At 45.3% G+C, this 19,827-nt stretch overlaps 1 protein-coding gene across 2 annotated transcripts in view; it reads right to left on the bottom strand.

The window, feature by feature from the left end:
* The window catches only part of HTR7 (5-hydroxytryptamine receptor 7), a 122,480-nt gene extending 113,800 nt beyond the window's left edge, over positions 1-8,680 (bottom strand). For both annotated transcript variants that reach the window (XM_062214600.1, XM_062214601.1), the window contains exon 1: positions 8,136-8,680. In XM_062214600.1, the coding sequence (XP_062070584.1) occupies positions 8,136-8,680 (545 nt within the window). The remainder of the gene's footprint in view (positions 1-8,135) is intronic.
* Between the last annotated feature and the right edge of the window lie 11,147 nt (positions 8,681-19,827).

The raw sequence follows: 19,827 nt of genomic DNA, 5'->3' as shown, positions 1-19,827 counted from the left end.
CAACCAAAAAAGCTGGATACAGAACAAATACACACACATACACATTTGTATTTGTTTGCTCAAAAGTATTATAGAGTTATTGAGACACCTAGGACCTTAGGGGACAAAATCCTAGAGAAGAAAGAACCATAGAGGGGCCAGCGCTATGGCACAGTAGGTTAATCCTCCACCTGCAGCGCTGGCATCCCATACGGGCACCAGTTCTAGTCCCAGCTGCTCCTCTTCCAATTCAGCTCTCTGCTATGGCCTGGGAAATCAGTAAAAGATGGCCCAAGTCCTTGGGTCCCTGCACCCGCATGAGAAACCAGGAAGAAGTACCTGGCTCCTGGCTTCAGATGGGTACAGCTCCAGCCATTGCAGCCATTTGGGGAGTGAACCAACAGAAGGAAGACCTTTCTCTCTGTCTTTCCCTTTCACTATCTGTAGTTCTCCCTCTCAAATAAATAAAAACCTTTAAAAAAATAAAAATAAGGAAAGAACCATAGAGAGGTGAGCCAGAATCCCACAGCCACTCTTTCCCTTGGGGCATTTGCCAAAACTGAGTGGGGGTGCGGGTCTGAGGACACAGACAAGAGTCTTAGTAGAGACTTGCAATGAAGATGCAAAAGTACCAAAAAAACTGCGGGAAATCTCTTGTGGCTACAGAAACAAAAATTAGAGACTTGAGAAACCAATATCCTAGCAAGAAGAGAACAGAGAACTAACCTTATTAGCACTTGTCTGAAATTCCCCTCAAAACCTGTGCAAATTCTGAAATACAGGGCAGGAGATTATGAATGCAAAGAGAAAGTTTACAAAAAGGTTTCAGCAGGAGTTTTGACAGCCTCATTTCTGAGATCAGAAAAATTAAGAGTCCTGAGCCTGCCATGGGGAGAAGTCATTAAGAGTAACCCAAGGGGCTCATAGTTGAAATACCAAGACAGCTTTACCCTGGCAAGAGGCATCTGCCTTTGGCAGAGTCTTCTCAGAATGAAAATGTAGCCCACAGCTCCGTCCCTAACTGAATTAAAGAAATCATTCTCCCTATATGGCTGCCTAGCAGTTATTTTCTCCGGTGGAAAACAACACTATCCACAGCATAATTTTTCTTACCAAATGTTGATACACAACCAAAACTTGCCAGGCATGCCAAGGCACAGACCAAAAATCTAGAAGGAAAACAGATCACAAAGATCACTGTAATTTAGATATTGGAGCTAATAGGCAAAGAATCTAACTATTTGGCTAACACACTGAAAAATATAACAAAATGAAGAAAATAGATGAAAACCTTAGAGAATTTCACCAGAAAATTAGAATTAAAAAAAAAAAAAAAAGAGTAGGCAACTGATGCAGTACTTGAATCCCTGCTCAGGGATCTGCACCTCGTATTCGAATGCCTGGTTTGAGTTCCAGGTTCTCTGCTTCTAATCCATTTTTCTGCTACTGTGTATCTGGGAGGGAGCAGAAAATGGCTTAATTACTTGGGTCTCTACCACCTATGTGGGAGACCTGGATTGAGTTCTAGGCTCCTAGCTTTGGCCTGGCCACACCCTACTGTCCCTGGCTCTGAGGGAGTGAACTAGTGGATGAAAGATTCTCTCCCCACCCCCTTTACCTCCTCTCCCTCTCTTTGCCCCCTTTCTCTCCCTCTCTTTGCCTTTCCTAAAGAAAAAAATACAATGGAATTTCTAGTACTATAAAATACAACAATGGAAATTAAGAACTAAATTGATAAAACATTAAACATAGCAGAAGGAACAATAAAAAAGAAGACAAGAAATTTTTCAAAACTGAAGCACAGAGGAAAAATAAAATGGAAAATATAGAAAAGATTATAACAGACATATATGATACATATAAAAGTCTAAAACACAAAATCAAAGTTGATAGAATTGAAATTAAAAGATAAGTTAATTAAGGTGAAAAAAATTGAAATTCATGCATAAATGTAGTTTAAAACTTAATTGTAGCTTAGATAGCACCTTTCTTAGCTCCTCTAATAATGACTCTGTCCTTTGTTCTAGACCCTGTCTAGCGCACTTGGGCCTCATTCCTTCGTAATCATAACCTCTACTCTACCACCAATGGCTCTACTCCCAACCTATGTGTACTGATGGTCCTCTTCCCCACTTAATGCTGTATAATTGTTCAGACCTGGTTAATGCCACTCTTAGGATCATTGGTTACTATCCTCACTCTGTCTTTTATGAACTTGTCTAAATATGATCAGAGTCGGCGAACTTGGAAGGCTTCCATAGCCTTGGCAACTCATGACGACAGCCTAGGGTGGTTACTGGTACCATAAACTAGAGTGTCAATCTGTTGGGTCAACAACAGGAGCCACTGTGCACTTGCTCCTCATGTGGGATCTCTGTCCTTAATGTGCTGAACATTGTGATTTAATGCTATAACTAGTACTCAAACAGTATGTTTCACTTTGTGTTTCTATGTGGGTGCAAACTGTTGAAATCTTTACTTAATGTATACTAAACTGATCTTCTGTATATAAAGAGAATTGAAAATGAATCTTGATGTGAATGGAAGGGGACAGGGAGTGGGAAAGGGGAGGGTTGTGGGTGGGAGGGAAGTTATGGGAGGGGGAAGCCATTGTAATCCATAAGCTGTACATTGGAAGTTTATATTCATTAAATAAAAGTTAAAAAAAAAAGACTCAAAAGAAAAAGAGAATATAACAACAAAAGTGTTTCAAGAGATAATAGCAGAGCCGGTGCTGTGGCACAGTGGGTTAATGCCCTGGCCTGAAGCACCGACATCCCATATGGGCACCTGTCTAGTACCGGCTGCTCCTCTTCTGATCCAGCTCTCTGCTATGGCCTGGGAAAGCAACAAAAGATGGCCCAAGTGCTTGGGCCCTGCACCCCATGGGAGACCAGGAGAAGCACCTGGCTCCTGGTGTCGGATCAGCAAGATGCGCCGGCCACAGCGGCCATTGGAGGGTGAACCAACGGCAAAAAGGAAGACCTTTCTCTCTGTCTCTCTCTCTCTCACTATCCACTCTGTAAAAAAAAAAAACAAAAAAACAAAAAAAACACCCTCTCTCTCTCTCTGTCTCTACCTCTCTCTGTAACTCCATCTTTCAAATAAATAAAATAAATCTTAAAAAAAGAGAGAGAGAGAGAGAGAGAGATAATAGCAAACTCATTAAAGGCAGCAATATGCCAATATAAAAATCACCAAAAAGCCAAGCAGGGTTAAACAGTAAATAAACAAAAAATAAACAATTAAACCAGGACTAGGGACATCACAGAAAACTTTTAAAAGCTAAAGACAAAGATAAAATTCTAAATGTAGCCAGAGAAAAAAAGATATGGTACCTCTAAAGGAAAAACAGAAATATTGGCTAATGACTGATTTTTCAACAGAAACCATGAATGTCTGAAGACAATGGAACAATGTTTTAAAGAACTAAAAATAAAACTTTGTCAATATAGAACTCCATACCCGATGAAAACAAAAATGCATTTTCAGACAAGTGAAAAAATGATGATGGGAGTCTGGCTGGTCAGAAGAAAATGATTCTAGCTGAAAGCATGTCAGTGCACAAAAATTAAAAAGCAATGGGGTGGCCAGCGTTGTGGTAAGCAGGTAGCAGGTAAAGCTACCACCTGAGATGCCGGCATCCCATATGGGCAGAGGTTCAAGTCCTGGCTATTCTGCTCCTGCATTTAGCTCCCTGCTAACACACCTGGGAAAGCAGCAAAGGATGGCCCAAGTCCTTGGGCCCTTGCACCCACGTGGGAGACCCAGAAAAAGCTCCTGACTTCAGACCTCCTCAGCTCCAGCCACTGTAGCTGCTAAGGGGGTGATCCAGTGGATGGAAGACCTCTCGCTTGCTTGCTCTCTCGCTCTCGCTCTCTCTGTAAACTCTGCCTTTCAAATAAATAGTTAAAAAAGGAAAAAGCAATGGAAAAGGTAAACATATGGGTAAATAACAATGAATGTGGACTGTTTAAAACAACAATAGTATATATAGTACACTTTAGAATCTATAGACTTAAAAATCCCTGACAAGATGTGAGTACACAGAATTAAAATACTTTCATGTTCCTTATGACTAAGTGTTATATTTACACTTGGACACAAATAAATGTTCAGTGCAACACTAGTAATAACCAGAAACTGGAAACAGCCCAAATGACCAGCCACAGGTGAACAGATAAAGAAACTGTGGCGTATTCATACAATGGGATTCTACTCAGCAATGAAAACAAATGGGCCACTGACAGGCTAAAATCCATGGACAAACCTCACAGACATTATATTGTCCAAGAGAAGCCAGAGTAAGAAGAGCACATACAGTGCCATTCCGTTAACTGGAAGTTCTGGCCAAGCACTCTTCTGCCAAGCCAACAGGACAGACTAGGAAGGGACCAGATGGGACCCCTGGGAAGTTGGTCAAGTTCTATTTCCTGATGTGGTTGATTCAATCGATATGTTCACTTTTTAGAAATTCATCAAGGCCCACATTAAGGTTTGTGCACTTTTCTACATGTATTTGGCCAAAAAATTTTAAAATATAAATCAGACACATAAAAGGTTATACCAAGAATATTAAGACTGAAGCTAGAGGCCAGCACTGTGGCACAGTGGGTTAACGCCCTGGCCTAAAGCGCTGGCATTCCATGTGGGTGCCAGTTCTAGTACCAGCTGCTCCACTTCCAGTCCAGCTCTCTGCTATGGCCTGGGAAAGCAGTTGAAGATGGCCCAAATCCTTGGGCCCCTGCACCTGCATGGGAGACCCGGAAGAAGCTCCTGGCTCCTGGCTTCGGATAGGCGCAGCTCCGGCCATTGCGGCCATCTGGGGAGTGAGCCTTCGGATGGAGGACCTCTCTCTCTCTCTCTCTCTCTCTCTCTCTGCCTCTCTCTCTAACTGTCTTTCAAATAAATAAAATAAATAAATCTTAAAAAAAAAAAAAGACTGAAGCTAACTCCAAGATCAAGAAATAAAAAATTTCCAAACTGGCTGACACGTGTACTCCCTGACTACACCGACTCTGAAGAATACAACCACTCTCCCAAATGTGGTGTCCACCACTCCTCTGCACTGTTACACTTTTTCTCCTTATGTAAGTACTCTAAACGATATCCAGAACTATTATGCACGTTTAAAAGCTGCATTTAAAGGTTAATTTGATTTTTGTTTCTAAAAAATCATTCCAGAAAGGACACAAGGAATTTCCTGGGAACGACAAAAATATATCTCAACTGGAATGTTAATTACAAGGGTCAAGTTGGACATTTCAAGTCTGTGCATTCATTATATATACATCTTATCTAATTTTAAACATTTAAAAAAAAACAGATCATTCTAGTTTCTTCAATGGGTTGTGGGTAGATACAAGTAGAATCAGAAAGGCCAGTTTGAATATTGCAGTAGGTCCAAGGAGTGTGAAATTCCTGTGTCTGAAAAGTCAAGAAGTAGAGATAGGTCATGGACACTGTGCTGTGAGTACCATAACTGTGAAGTGCAGCAGTCAATGGAGGAAGGAGTGAAGCCAAACAGGAGGCTGTTACAGAAAAGATGAAGCTTGACCCAGTAGAAAGGAAAATCTGCAGCCAGAGCAGAGATGAGAAATCAAGACAGAAAGTCCTTGAGAAGACAAGAGGATGAAATATAAAGTCCAGGTGGTTTGGTTGTTATATAACTGCATCATATTCACATTAAAAAAAAAAAACAAACAAACTCAACGCAATGTCTTCTTGCCTTTTAACTGGGAAGGAAGTGAAAAAGAAGGGTACAGATGCAGAGAAGACTGGTGGGACAAAGATAAGGGAGTCCCCATCCAACGGCTGCTACTTTTTCCATGAACTAGAATCACTGTTGGGAAAGGGCTGGAGGTGGGAATTCTGAGACTGTGAAGAACAGCAGGGCCCTGCATGGAGAAGGGCTGGAAAAGCAGCCACAAATCGTGGAAAGGAGCTCAGAAAAAGCCAAAGTTGCTCTTCCGCCAGGTTAAAAGCCCAGCAAATATCTACACTCTCACAAGACAACATGAGCTTAAAAGAAGGATATCGCTATTCATCTCTGTGCTGTACAAAGTGTATCCTACAGTAGGTACTCAAGATGGAATGAATAAAGAAATGAAGATATTTTTCATATTTTCATAGCACGTTTTTTATCATTTTTGCAGAAATAACTCACCTTTATATCAAATGCATTTTCTTTTTTCTCATCTTAAGTTCTGTGTCTTCTCATAAGAAAATCTACCAGTTTTATCAGTTCTTCATTTTATCCAAAGAAATGACATGCTGCTTTTCTAAAATAATGTTTAGATACAATTCACCAACTGATCATTTCTTATAGGAAAAAAAAAAACAGTCTACATGCCCATATTACCACCATTTGTGACAATCACAAGGATCTAGTTGATGAAGAAATTAAAGCTCTTGCCAGAGGAATTAACCTTTTCCCTGGATTCTGGAAATATCTGCTGGTGCTAAGACACATGGGTACAATGTGAAAAATGCCTGTAGCTCATGTACAGGAATCACAGGACGATCTCAGCCAGAATTGAATGTGCCAGAGGAACAGACACACAGGCTGTCTTAGGAGATGGGTTAGCACAATGTGCTATGTATTTATCGTTTACCCATAACGAAATGAAACAAGGGTTATAAAAGCACTACTTGCAGCCTAAATTGTTTTATGACATCAAGTTCCATTTAAAAGGACTCCATTCACGCAAGATGCACTGTTTTGATTGGCTGAGCACTCAGATTTCTGTGCTCATAACTCATGTAGAGCCTTACTATGTATGTTGAGTGCACTCTCCTAATTCTTGTTGCCACAGCCAGACTGCAAATGCATCTGTTTTTGTCATTCTGAACGAGCGCAATTCAGAACTTCAGCTGCCAACTTTGGTGCTAATATCCTCACACAGGCAATTCACGCTCTGCTCCTGTCTGCTGTCAGAAGCTCCCACCACGATATATAAAACAGTGGAACCAATTTAAAAAATAATCATTAATGGCATACAGCTGCAATGAACTTTTTTTTCCCCACAAAAATATTCCCTGTCCTATCATTCCTTTTATTCAGTCATTCTAAACCCTGGTCAAACAATAAAATAACAGAACATTTTAAATCTCAACAGCCCACCAATAGCAGTGTTTTCAAGGAATTGAAGAAAAAGGAAAATCTCAGTTACACGCGACAGCATCCTTGGTTGCATTGCCATTTCAAGTACAGAGGCATCAATCATTTCTCCTATGCTGAAAGGTCTCCACTTCTCAATGTCCTGTAGGTCCACTGAGAACATAAGCAACCTTTTCTGGGGCTCGTTAAACACCACAGGACACTAGTGCTGTGCTGGCTGCCCGGCAGCATTCAAACACAACGGAACTGTTCTGTAGCCAAGGAGCACTGCGACCATCCTTCAAGTTCCATGATGGTCTAGGGCCACAGACCAGCTCGAGTCAAAATCCTGTCATCTGGGGCTCTGAAGGAACTCTGGGGGTCTCCTCGCCCCGCATGACACCCAACGCAGTGACCCAGCACCCTCCCGGCAAGTGGTCAGCCTGTGTGTCCATCGCTCGGGCGGGGGAGCTCTCGGAAGACTCCCACTGGGTGTGATGAAGGCTAGGACCCAGCTTTGGTGTGGAGCGGGGAGGGGAGGGCGGGCTGCAGGGCTCCTGTCAACAAGTCGCAGGGATACACTGAAACCAGACTTCCACCAGAAACGCCGCTCAGAATTAGCAAGCACCAGGGCGCCACCTTTACTACGACGGATGGCCCCCCAATTCTGAGACCACCCAAGCTCCTTCCATCTGCCTGGGCAGGGAGTCAGCTGGCAGAACGGCGGGAGCAAAGTGGCTTTTCTCTGGTTCTTCAAAGTAAGAAACAACTGCTCCTGGCTCCCTTTCTCCTTCGCAAAACCAAGGCGAGGGACCCCCTGGTGGAACCCGCCTTTGTAATACGCTAAGTTGGGTCGTAGAAAATGCTCGCTACACTAAAAGCAGCACATGTCGGTTTCTCTCTTAATGACACTCGTGTGGCTGGCGTGGGGCCGATGCGCCCGGCTGCGCTTCATCCCGAGAGGTCTGGCTTGTCCTCCCGGCCGAGGCGAGCGCGCGGGGCTGAGCTGGCCGCCCAGCCCCGGCCACAGCCCCGCACCGGGCGGCCTGGCCCTTACCTGTCGATGCTGATCACGCACAGGGTCATGATCGAGGCTGTGCAGCACATGACGTCCATGGCGATGAAGACGTTGCAGAAGAAGTGGCCGAAGATCCACTGGCCCCCGATGAGGTCGGTGACGCTGACGAAGGGCATGACCGCCACGGCCACCGAGAGGTCGGCCAGCGCCAGGGACACGATCAGGTAGTTGGAGGGCTGGCGGAGCTTCTTGACGAAGCACACCGAGATCACCACCAGGCAGTTGCCCGCGATCGTCAGCAGCGTGATGAGCGTCAGGATGGAGCCGATCACAACTTTCTCGGCGCTGCCGTAGTTGATCTGCTCCCAGCAGCCCGAGGCATTGTCCGGGGGCGCGTCCCAGGCGGACGCGGGGCTGGCGGTTACCTCAGGGACCTCGCTCAGCAGGTGCGGCGCCCAGGAGCCCGCGACCCGCTCGGCACCCCCGTCGGGGCTCAGGTCCTGCAGCCCGCGCCCCACCTCGGGCAGGAGGAGAGAGCGCAGGTGCCCGTAGTCCGGGCGGCCGCTGCTGTTAACGTCCATCATCGCGCCGCGGAGGGCCGCTGCCCATGGAGCCGGGCGCCCCCGCCACGCGCTCGGGCTGCCGGCCCCGGGGCTTCACCTCGCCGGTTCCGCTCCGCCCGGCCCAGCCATGGGGCCCCGCGCCGGCCGCTGGGGGGCGCCTGGCTTGGCCTCGCGGCCCCGCACGTCCCAGGCGCCCGGCCGCTCTGCGGGTAACGCGGAAGCGCGGCGGCGGGGCGATGGGGGTGTTGGCGGGGGACTCCCCTGAGGTACGCGCCTGGGCACCCGACGGACGCCCGGGGCGCGCGGGCTGGAGGGCCCGGCTCAGCGGGCCGCCCCGCAGCCCTCAGCTCCGCCGGGAGCGCCCGGGCGGCGGTGGCAGAAGTTGCGGAGAGCGCCCCGCCCCTCGCGCCCGCCGCCGCCGCCGCCGCCGCCGCTCCCCTGCGGCAGCCGCGCCACGTCCCCGCCGCCGCCGCGCTCCCGGGACGGGCTTCCCCGGCCGGCGGGGCCCGCGCGCCTCGCACGCGCCTCCCCGCGGCGCTGGGGGCGGCGCCGCACGCGCCTCCCGGGAGCCCGAGCCCGTGGGCCCGCGGCTCTCGCCTCGCCGCCGCAGGCTCGGACCCCTCAGGCAGGACCCAAGCCCCCTCACCGGAGCAAACCCCAGTTGGGTGGGTGGGGGGCGCTTTGCTGTGGCGAGGAGGACTCGGGGAGCCGGCGGACGGCCGCGCTCTGAGACCTGAAGACCTGGGGGAGGAGGGGTTTTCTCCCCCCCTTTAATTAAAAAAAAAAAAAAAAAAAAAAAAGTCTTGTGGAGCACGGCCGCTGGCCAATCGAGACACTTCCGTTTCCCATGTTGACCACTTAGGGGAGAAAGCCAGGATCTAAAAGGAGAAGCAGCCCCGTGGGGTGCGGGTAGACGCCTGGAGGATTAGGGATGAGGGAAGAACGGGACGGGGATGCGCTGGGGCCCCGGCGCCGGGAGGAGCTGCGCGGACAGGTCTCCAGGGAGCCCCGCACCCCTTCTGACCGGCCCCCAGCTCTGAAAATAGGCCCTGGCTGCCTCTATAGTCAGGCTCCGGAGACTCGTGCACTGAAACGAGGGTTAATTTTCCCATGGTTTTCTTGCAAGCGCGGGCGTACGCGAAGAGATGAGCAGCTGCGGTGTTGTGCGGGAGAGTCCCGGGAGTGTGTGCGGGTTTAGTGCCTACAGCCTACATTCCGCTTTGCTAGTCAAGCCCTCGCAGTTCTGCTCTGTGAGACTCTCTTCGTTCAAAAGTTTTATTGGAAGACAGTGATTTCTGTTGTGCAAGGCTCTAAAAATAATCAAACCTGTTTTCTAGTTGGGCCCTGGTGGCTTATACACAAGAAGGAACAAAACATCTCAAAATGGGTTGAGCTGAATGCTGAATAATCCTCTTCTTCAGGGTGGGCATTAGCCCTGTTTTTCCGGATGAGAAAACACGGTTTCTATTGCAGTCAGCTGGTAGGTAATGCTTAGGTAGCCAACGCAGATGTATCTGATTACTAGGCCTAAAAATGCACCTGCTACATATTTAAAAAAAAAAAAGTGGAAACAAAGAATCCCGAAATCGTAGGTCACAGCTCTTTCACCATGAGCAACATATTCAGGGGCTCTGCTTGCCCGGAATGAAGAAAGCAAGCCAGAGAGTTAGAGGAAAAGGCCACAAAGCGATGTTGTCGATATTCGGGAAGGTGAGGAAGTTTCTGGAGCCTTAGTTAGCGTGAAACACAAGAGGAAAATAGCTCACAGCTGGAGGAAACCAGGTGTCAATCCAGCGGGGCAGCAGAGGCTGGGAGAAGTTTCGTAACTTGTCCAAGATCGGACAGGACTGTCTGAAATGTCTGTTTTGATTTTGAGGTTTGTCTGCAAGCCTCTCAAATTCCTTAAAGTCGTGTGTTTCTCCATAATACTTTTGACCATTCATTTTAATTCACTTTGACTTTTCTCGGTTTTTTTCCTCATGAGTAGCCTTATCAGTTCAGCATCCTGTTTGGGCTCTTTTAAATACTACTTCACATTAATTAAGTACCCAAAGGTTTTGTGATAATTTTTTTTAAAGATTTATTTATTTGAAAGAGTTACAGAGAAGGAGAAACAGAAGACAGAGAGAGATGAGTCTTCCATCTGGTTCACCCCCTAGATAGCTGTGCTGATCTGAAGCCAGGAGCTTCTTCCAGGTCTCCCACGTGCATGCAAGGGCCCAAGGACTTGGGCCATCCTCCACTGCTTTCCCAGGTGCATTAGCAGGGAGCTGGATGGGAAGTGGAAAAGCCAGCACTCGAACTAGCGCCCATAAGGGAATGCTGGCACCACAGGTGGAGGCTTTACCCACTATGCCATGTCGTCAGCCACTACCCAAAAGTTTTGAAAAGGGGTTGTTTTTATTTGAAGGAATAATGCATATGATTTGCCACCTATATTCAATCCTTACCTTGCTCTTCGCAGCTTCTGGGTTTTTTATTCTTTATTTTTATTTTTTTAGTCCATTTGGGCTGTTGTTACAAAAAATACCAAAGGCTGGGTGGCTTCACAAGGTGCATTTAAGCCCCACAGTCCACGGTCAAGGGGTCAGCAGAGTCTGTGTCCGGTGCCGGCTCACTTTCTGCTTCTCACTTCCTCCAGTGGTAGAAGGTGGTGAGAGAGCTCTCCGTGATCTCGGTCTCAATCTCCAGGGCACTAATCCCGTTCGTGAGGCCTCCTCTGTCCCCACACAGTCACCCCCAGGAGGCCTCACCTAACACGGCCACATCAGGCATTAAGATTCCAATGCAGGAATTTTAGAAGAAAGCCAATAGCCAGTCCATGATAACCACTTTTACACTATGTGACATAGAAAGGCAGAAATGCTATTTTCAAAATTACTTTCCCCTCCATTGTCAATAAGCATTGGGTCCAAACTCCCCTTTTCACAGAGCAGCACCTCTATTATGTTATCCCTAGTGATATAGCTGAATGTGTTGCCTAAGACTTGCTAGGTTTTTAATTTATAAGCTGTCACAATGCATAAACATGGTTATTGAAAATCTTGGCTTCTGCAGCGATACCTTGCTTCTGCGGACTTTAAATTTCACCTGTCATTGTGCTCTTCCAAAATCCTGACAGATCAACCTGAAATTCTTTGTCTCCCTGTAATCATCACTAACAAATAATCGCATCTTCATAAAGATGGGAGAACCTCGCGTCCACATCTGCATCATTTTCTCGCAAAGGAAAACCGTAGAGAGTCACAACATATTCATAAAATAACCAAATGTTCAGCTAAATGTGTTGTTTGTTTTGAATTTCCTGATACTTTAAATCCTTATCAAGATGTTGTTCTTTCCCTCTCCTCCTCCCTACCCGCTCTTTGGCAGTTACACTAGAGATAAGAAGTGAAGTGTTGGCATCTAAATCACATCATGGCTTCAGTTTTTATCCTTTTTATTCCTTTCATTTAAAAAAAAAAAAAAAGCCTTCTGCTTTCCAAAGCACCAATCCTGTCTAGACGCTCATTGCCTCTAACAGCATCCTCATAAAACTGTCAGCGAGGGCACCTGAGACCACAGCTTTCTGATGTTTCCAACTGCCAATCTCCTGCTCCCAAACTGCTCTGGGGGAGCGTGCGGACAGCGGGGCTCCGCAACATGAATTGCCGTCTTTTTCTAAGCCCATCTTCCCTCCAGGTGCTCATCTCACTCATCTAAATGCGTCCGCTTAATCATATCTGTGCAAACCCACACATACGCATCCTTAGGACATAAGCTTCGGATAGTTCATTTTCCCACAAACCAGCACGCTCTGACACTCTAGATTTACTTAAGAAGCATGAGTGAAATCCGGCTTCCTATGCCGCAGGGTTCCTGGGCAGCCCACTGGTTGTCTCCTTCGCTGCTCTGTTCCCTACAGAGTTCCAGAAACTCGCACAAGCCCAGCACTGCAGACTTCCTGAAGGGTGTGCTGTTCCATCTCCAAATGTTTTCAGTCTCTCACTTTTAGACCCCATTTTCTCACCCAAACAAACTAATCATCCGGGTGTTCCTTGACCCAGCACTGGATGCCTAGGTAAACCCAGAATGTTTAGATGGATGTAGGGCTAAGGTTATCGTATGTAAATATCCTAATGCTACCCCTTGAGTCCCCGTAGGGCTGTGGAGCAGTAGTACAGAGATGGAACATGCATCCTTGACACAGGACTTAAAGCTGTCCACACATTCTTGAGACCCACTTGGAACAAACATAGCTGGTGTGGGACACAAAATGTCCCCTTCTTGGTGGCAAGCACCCTCACCATAACTGGTTTCATTCTTTCCAAACTCTAAAGGCAATTTTTTTTAAAGATTTATTTATTTATATGAAAGAGACGGGGAGATACAGAGAGAAAGAAAGCTCTTCTATCCACTGGTTCACTCCCAAATGGTTGCAACAGCCAGGGCTGGGCCAGGCCAAAGCCAAGTGCCTGAAACTCCATCAAGGTCTCCTATGTGGGTAGCAGAACCCACATACTTGGGCCATCTTCTGCTGCTTTCCCAGGTGTGTGAGCAGGGAGCTGGGTCAGCAGTGGAGCCTACAAGCCTCCATCCATCCAGTGCCCAAATGGGATGCCAATGACAACTGAACTCACTGTGCCACAATAGTGGTCCCAAAGCAATTTTTAGAAGTATCTTTGTTACAGTAGTTCCTGTTACACTCTGCTTTATAGTTACATGACTGTCTCTCTCTTTAGGCTATGAACCCCTCCTGATGCAGGGATCTTTTCTTTCCTTTTCTTGTTTAAGATTCAATTATTTGAAAGATGGATCCAGAGAGAGAGAGAGAGGGAGAGAGAGAGAGAGAGAGAGAGATACCTTCCATCCACTGGTTCACTCCCCAAATGCCCACAACACCCAGAGCTGGGCAAGGCTGAAACCAGGAGCTAAGAACTCCAGCCGGGTCTCCCACATGAGTGACAGGGGCTCAAGCATCTGGGTCATCTGCCGCCTTCCCAGGTGCATTAGCCTGGTGCTGGATCAGAAGCAAGGAGCCAGGACTCTGCCTGGCAATCTAATAAGGAGAAGTTTAGTTCCCTGAGCAACATTGTTGTCCCCAAGGATTTTTCTTACTCCTGCCTCATACAAGGTGTTCAGTAAACATCTGCCAAAAAACTTGAGGAAAGAATAATATCTACTTTTTAAAAATAATTAATCAAATTTTAAAATAACTCACCTGCCAAAAAGTGAATTATCAATTTTGCTTTAGTTTATCGTAGGCATTGTTAAACCATGCTTCATGCATTTGCATTATCCCCATTGCTGACTTTTTTAAAAAATGCACTTTTTCTTTGGTTTGGATCATTTATAAAATGTTCATTTCCATTACAAAATAACTTTTAAACAATTTTCCTGGAGCTGGCATTGTGGCATAGCAGGTAAAGCCAGCTTCTTCCACGCCAGCATCCCATATGGCTAACAGTTTGTGTCCCAGCTGCTCCACTTTCAATCCAGCTCCCTGCTAATAGCCTGGGAAAAGCAGCAGAGGATGGTCCAGGTATCTGGGTCCCTGCCACCCATGTGGGAAAATTAGATGAAGCTCCTGGTTCCTGACTTCAGCCTTGCTCTGCGCTGGCTGTTGTGGCCGTCTGGAGGGTGAACCAGTAGATAGAAGATCTCTCTGTGTGTGTCTCTCCTTCTCTCCCTGTAACTCTGACTTTAAAAACAAATAAATAAATCTTTTTTTAAAAAAATTCCCAAACAAGATGAGTGGAAAATTAGAAAGCAGAAATATCCAAGTGTAATTAATTACTCAATTTTCCCCTACCGGGAACCTTTTTGAAATATAAGTGGTGTATATACGCCCCCTAGTGGCGGAACTGTTTGGCAATGCAAGTTCCACAAAGATCTCTACATGGAAAGCTTTTTTCAAGGGATAAATTGGACATTGACAGCTTCCGCTGGCTAAACTTGAAGAATTTCTAGTGATGAAAAAAGAATAAATTTCTCTATTTAAAGTAAAACAGATAAAAGTAGCAATTATTCATTGATTAGGACAGTATTAATGAGAGTCTGAAGCATACCAGGATTTTATTCTAAGATTTGCTATTTATTTATTCGAAGGACAGAGTTACAGAGAAAGGGAGATCTCCTATCTGCTGGTTCACTTTTCAAATGGCTGCAACAGCCAGGACTGTGCCAGGCTGAAGCCAGGAGCCAGGAGCTTCTTCTGGGTCTCCCACCTGGGTGCAAGGGGCCCAAGCACTTGAACCGTCTTCTGCTACTTTTCCAGGCACGTTAACAGGGAGTTGGACCAGAAGTGGGCCAGCCGGGACTCAAACCATTTCCCATATGTGATGCCAACATTACAGGGGGTAGCTTAACCTGCTATACCAAAGTGCCAGCCTCCAAGGAGTTGCTTTCATAAAAATGACAGATTCAGGGGCCCATACTGTGCTATAGCAGGTAAAGTCACCACCTGCAGTGCCAGCATCCCATATGGGCACTGGCTTCAGTCTCAGTTATTCTTCTTCCAATCCAGCTCTCTGTTATGGCCTGGGAAAGCAGTAGAAGATGGCCCAAGTCTTTGGGGCCCTGCACCTTCATAGGAGACCTAGAAGAAGCTCCTGGAGCCTGGCTTGGGATCAGCCCAGCTCTGGCCTTTGTGGCCATTTGGGGAGTGAACCAGCAGACGGAAGATCTTTCTCTTTCTCTCCCTCTCTGTGTCTGAAACTCTGCCTCTTAAATAAATAAATCTTTAGAAAGAAAGGAATAAAAGTAGTAAGAAAAAAAGAAAGAAAATAGGATCAGTTTCTCTCTCTCTCATTCTGCCTTTCAGATAAATAATAATTTTTAAAAGTATAAATAAGTAAGAATTTAACTGAATTCTAGGGTACTGTTTTTATAAAAAATATAATTGATACTGATATCTAATTCTAACAAATATATTTAGATTTAAGAGAACTGAGGATTGGCCAGCGCCGCAGCTCAATAGGCTAATCCTCCGCCTTGCGGCTCCGGCACACCGGGTTCTAGTCCCGGTCGGGGCACCGATCCTGTCCCAGTTGCCCCTCTTCCAGGCCAGCTCTCTGCTGTGGCCAGGGAGTGCGGTGGAGGATGGACCAAGTCCTTGGGCCCTGCACCCCATGGGAGACCAGGAGAAGCACCTGGCTCCTGCCATCAGATTGGCGCAGTGCGCCCGCCGCAGCGCACCTACCGCGGCGGCCATTGGAGGGTGAACCAACGGCAAAGGAAGACCTTTCTCTCTATCTCTCTCTCTCACTGTCCACTCTGCCTGTCAAAAATAAAAAAAATTTAAAAAATTAAAAAAAAGAGAACTGAGGATTGTCAAAACTTCCAGTTTATATGTAGTACTCTGAAGAGGTAAATAGGTAGATATATAAAAATATACAGAAATATATAAATATTATAAATGTATCTGCTTATTTAAGAAACATAGATAATGTATATCCTTATTTAAAACCAGATAATTCATATATAAACAGATTATATATTAAATTGTTTGTTTATATTTTGTGAGTAGTGTGTATATGGATGTCTATCTATATTAATCACCATAAAATTGCTGCAAATGCAGAGTGACATAGATATACTGTATTGTCAACCCAAATAGCACAAGCAGTGTTGCCATTATGACTTAATTTTTTTAAATATTTATTTATTTATTTGAAAGTCAGAGTTACACAGAAGAGGTGAAGCAGAGAGAGAAAGAGAGAGAGAGAGAGAGAGAGAGAGAGAGAGGTTTGGTTCACTCCCCAATTGGCTTCAACTGCCGGAGCTGTGCCGATCTAAAGTCAGGAGCTTCTTTGGGGTCTCCCACATGGGTGCAGGGGCCCAAGGACTTGGGCCATCTTCTACTGCTTTCCCAGGCCATAGCAGAGAGCTGGATTGGAAGAGGAGCAGCTGGGGCTAGAACCAGTGCCCATATGGGATGGGCAGGCCAGGGCATTAACCTGCTGCGTCACAGCACCGACCCCAATGACATAATTTTTTTAGAATGGGCAACCACTCTTGTTCTCTTACAGTTTCAATCAACTTAAATTTCCAAAAAAGGTAAAATGCAATCTTCCTTCTACTTACTCAGTAGTTACACCCTTGGAAATTTCTCTGCAGAATCAGGCTGTCGGGTGAAAATACTGAGCACTTACTTGTAAAACAAAGTTATGGTCTGGGCTATGAGAATGATGAACAGATTTTCTCCCTACATAAATATCCAGCAAGACATTCAAATCAGAATGGGGGTGGGCACTTGGCCTAGCAGTTAAGATGCCCACAACCCACATCTGAGTGCCTGGGTTCTGGTCACACTCCACTCCCGATTCCAGCCTCCTGCTAATGTGTGTTCTGGGAGCCTCAGGGAGCTCAAGCAACTGGCTCCCTGCACCCACATAGGAAACCTGGGGGAGTTCCCCGCTGACCGCTTCAGCCTGCCCCCCGCCCCCCCAGCCATTAAGGGCTTCGGAAGTGAACCAAAAAATGAGAGTGCTCCCTCTCCCTCCTCCTTCCCCCCTCCCCCTTCTCTCCCTCTCTCCCCTCCCCCTCCCCTCTCCCTCTCTCCCCTCCCCCTCCCCTCTCCCTCTCTCCCCCTTCCACTTCCCCTCTCTCCCTCTCCCTCTCTCCCTCTCCCTCTCTCCCTCTCTCCTTCTCCCTATCTCCCTCTCTCCCTCTCTCCCCCTCCCTCTCCCTCTCCAGATAGTTAATAAGTTAACTGGTTTTAAAATATAGGATGAGGAATAAGAGTTCATTGTCTAAGATTTTGCCATACATTGCAGAATGGTTACCATCACTAGCCTCTTCCTACTAAAATCTAGTATCACCCACTCCACTCCCAATTGTTGAACAACAGTAATAGAACACATAAGTTGTGCCAAACATGCCACAAAAATCCCCAAATACAGCCCCTATCTCCATCAGGATCTGCTGGAAGATGCAACAGAAAGCATGAACACCATTATGGAGCATTGGCTTAAATCAAGGCTCAGCAAAGAGTTTCTGTAAAGTAACCAAACAGTGAACATGTTAGGTTGTGCAGGCCATGAGACAAAATTGATGCCATAATTTACTTGCTTTAATAGGAAAAAAGAAAATACTTTAATAACTTTTTAATAAAGTTCAAACTGAATAACAATCAAGAATTTTTTTGTAATATAGATTGGTCTACTAGTGAGAAGAGTGTAATTCATTTTGGGGAGATAACATTTTGCTCAGCTGGGATTCAGAGTTAGTGCTCTCCCATCATTAGATCAATTAGAAATGTTTATTTGTTAATGATGCTCTGTAATAAGGTTTGTCATGTTTCGTCTTTGAAGGGGACTTCTCACATAGATGGGTACCACCAAAGACTGTTACCAGCACACAAACATGGGGTTTTCTTATGGACATAAAGTCACAGCTCATTTTAGCCTTTTTAAAGTGTGCAATTCAGTCATTTTTTATATATGCATAAAGTTGTGCAAACATAATTATATAATTCCAGAACACTGAACATTTTATTCATGCTAAAGAGAAACCCTAACACCCCTTAAATTCTCTATTTCCCTCTTCCCACCCCCTGACAACCACTAATCTACTTTCTGTCTCTATGGGTTTGTCTATCTGGACATGTCATGTGAACAGAATCAGGCAACAAGCAGCCCATGTCTGGCTCCTTTTACTTAGCGTAATGTTTTCAAAGTTCATCCATGTTGGAGCTTGTAGCAATACTCCATGACTTTTCATGTCAGAACAATCTCCCCACGTATAGATGTACCATCTTTTGTTTGTCCACTAACCAGTTTGTCAGGTAGCTAGGTAGACATTAGCCTACATGTGCAAGAAGAGCTGAAGAAAATGGGAACTTTTTAAGAAGATGAGAAATTCTGTGCAATGGAACAAGGAAACAAGCCTTGAAAGCAGACCATCAGTTGCAAATCTAAAATATTGCTCCTGTTCAATAACCTTGTTGGATGGGTCCCAGCCCTCTCCCTCCCTCGGGGTGGCAAAGGGGAATGTTTCCCTGCATACACCAGGAGGGCTATTAGGTCCAGTAACACAGTGCTGCCTCCTGGGAGGATTTTCAGGAATTCTACACCCAGAAAGCCCTTCACCCAGCAATTTGCCAGAAGAGGGAGGAGGAGAGAAGAAATGGGGTCCTATACCCATATCCAGAAATCCTCCAATCTGAATGCAAACTGGGCACTCAGTTCCTTCCTGAGACGCCCACCTGGTCTAGCAGGTGTATTTCTCTTCATTAAACTTTGCTTCCTCACTTCCCACTACTCTCTCATGTCTGAATTCCTTCCTATGTGAGACAAGAACCTCTGAACAGCCATCTCTTATAACAACTCAAAGGCTATTTGGGTGGGTCCCACATTTTTGTTATTATCAATAATGTTGCCATGAAAATTCTTGCAGGTGTTTTGTGTGAACTCTTTTTTGTTGTTCTCTTTTATACCTAGAAGTGGAACTGCTAGGTTATATGATAAATCTTTGTTTAATTTTTTAAGGAGTTTCAAAATGTTTTCCACAGCAGCTCCACAATTTTATATTTCCATCGGTGATATTTGAAGTCTCCAATTTGTCCACATCCTAGGCAACACTTGTAATTTTCTTTCAGTGTGAAATAGCATCTCAGTTTTTATTTTTATTTCTCAAATGACAAATGCTGTGAGTGTCTTTTCGTGTGTTTATTGCCTATTTCTTTGCTTAGACCCTAAATCCTTTGTTCATTTTTAATTTGGGTTGTTTACCTTTTTGTTGTTGAGTTGTGAGTGTTCTTTACATATTCTGGTTGGCAACCCTTATCAGACATATGATTTCCAAATATTTTCCGTCATTCGTTGAGTTGTCTTTTCACTTTATTTTCTTTGCAAAGTTTTTCCTTTTGGTGAAAAACCACTTATCAAATTTTTTTTTCATTTTTATTGTGCTTTTGGGGTTATATTTAAGAAACCATTACCTAATCAATGATCATGAAGAGTTATGTCTGTTTTCCTTATAATAGTTTTATATTTATCTTATGTGATCCATTTTTTAATTTTCATTATCTTTATATACAGAAGATCAATTTAGTATACATTAAGTAAAGATTTCAACAGTTTGCAACCACAGAGAACATAAAGTGTAAAATACTGTTTGAGTACTAGTTATAGCACTAATTCACATTGAACAACACATTAAGGACAGAGATCCTACATGAGGAGTAA

The sequence above is a fragment of the Lepus europaeus genome, chromosome 17 (assembly GCF_033115175.1).
Source record: "Lepus europaeus isolate LE1 chromosome 17, mLepTim1.pri, whole genome shotgun sequence".
Lineage (NCBI taxonomy): Eukaryota > Metazoa > Chordata > Mammalia > Lagomorpha > Leporidae > Lepus > Lepus europaeus.
This window is presented reverse-complemented; position numbering and strand designations above follow the sequence as displayed.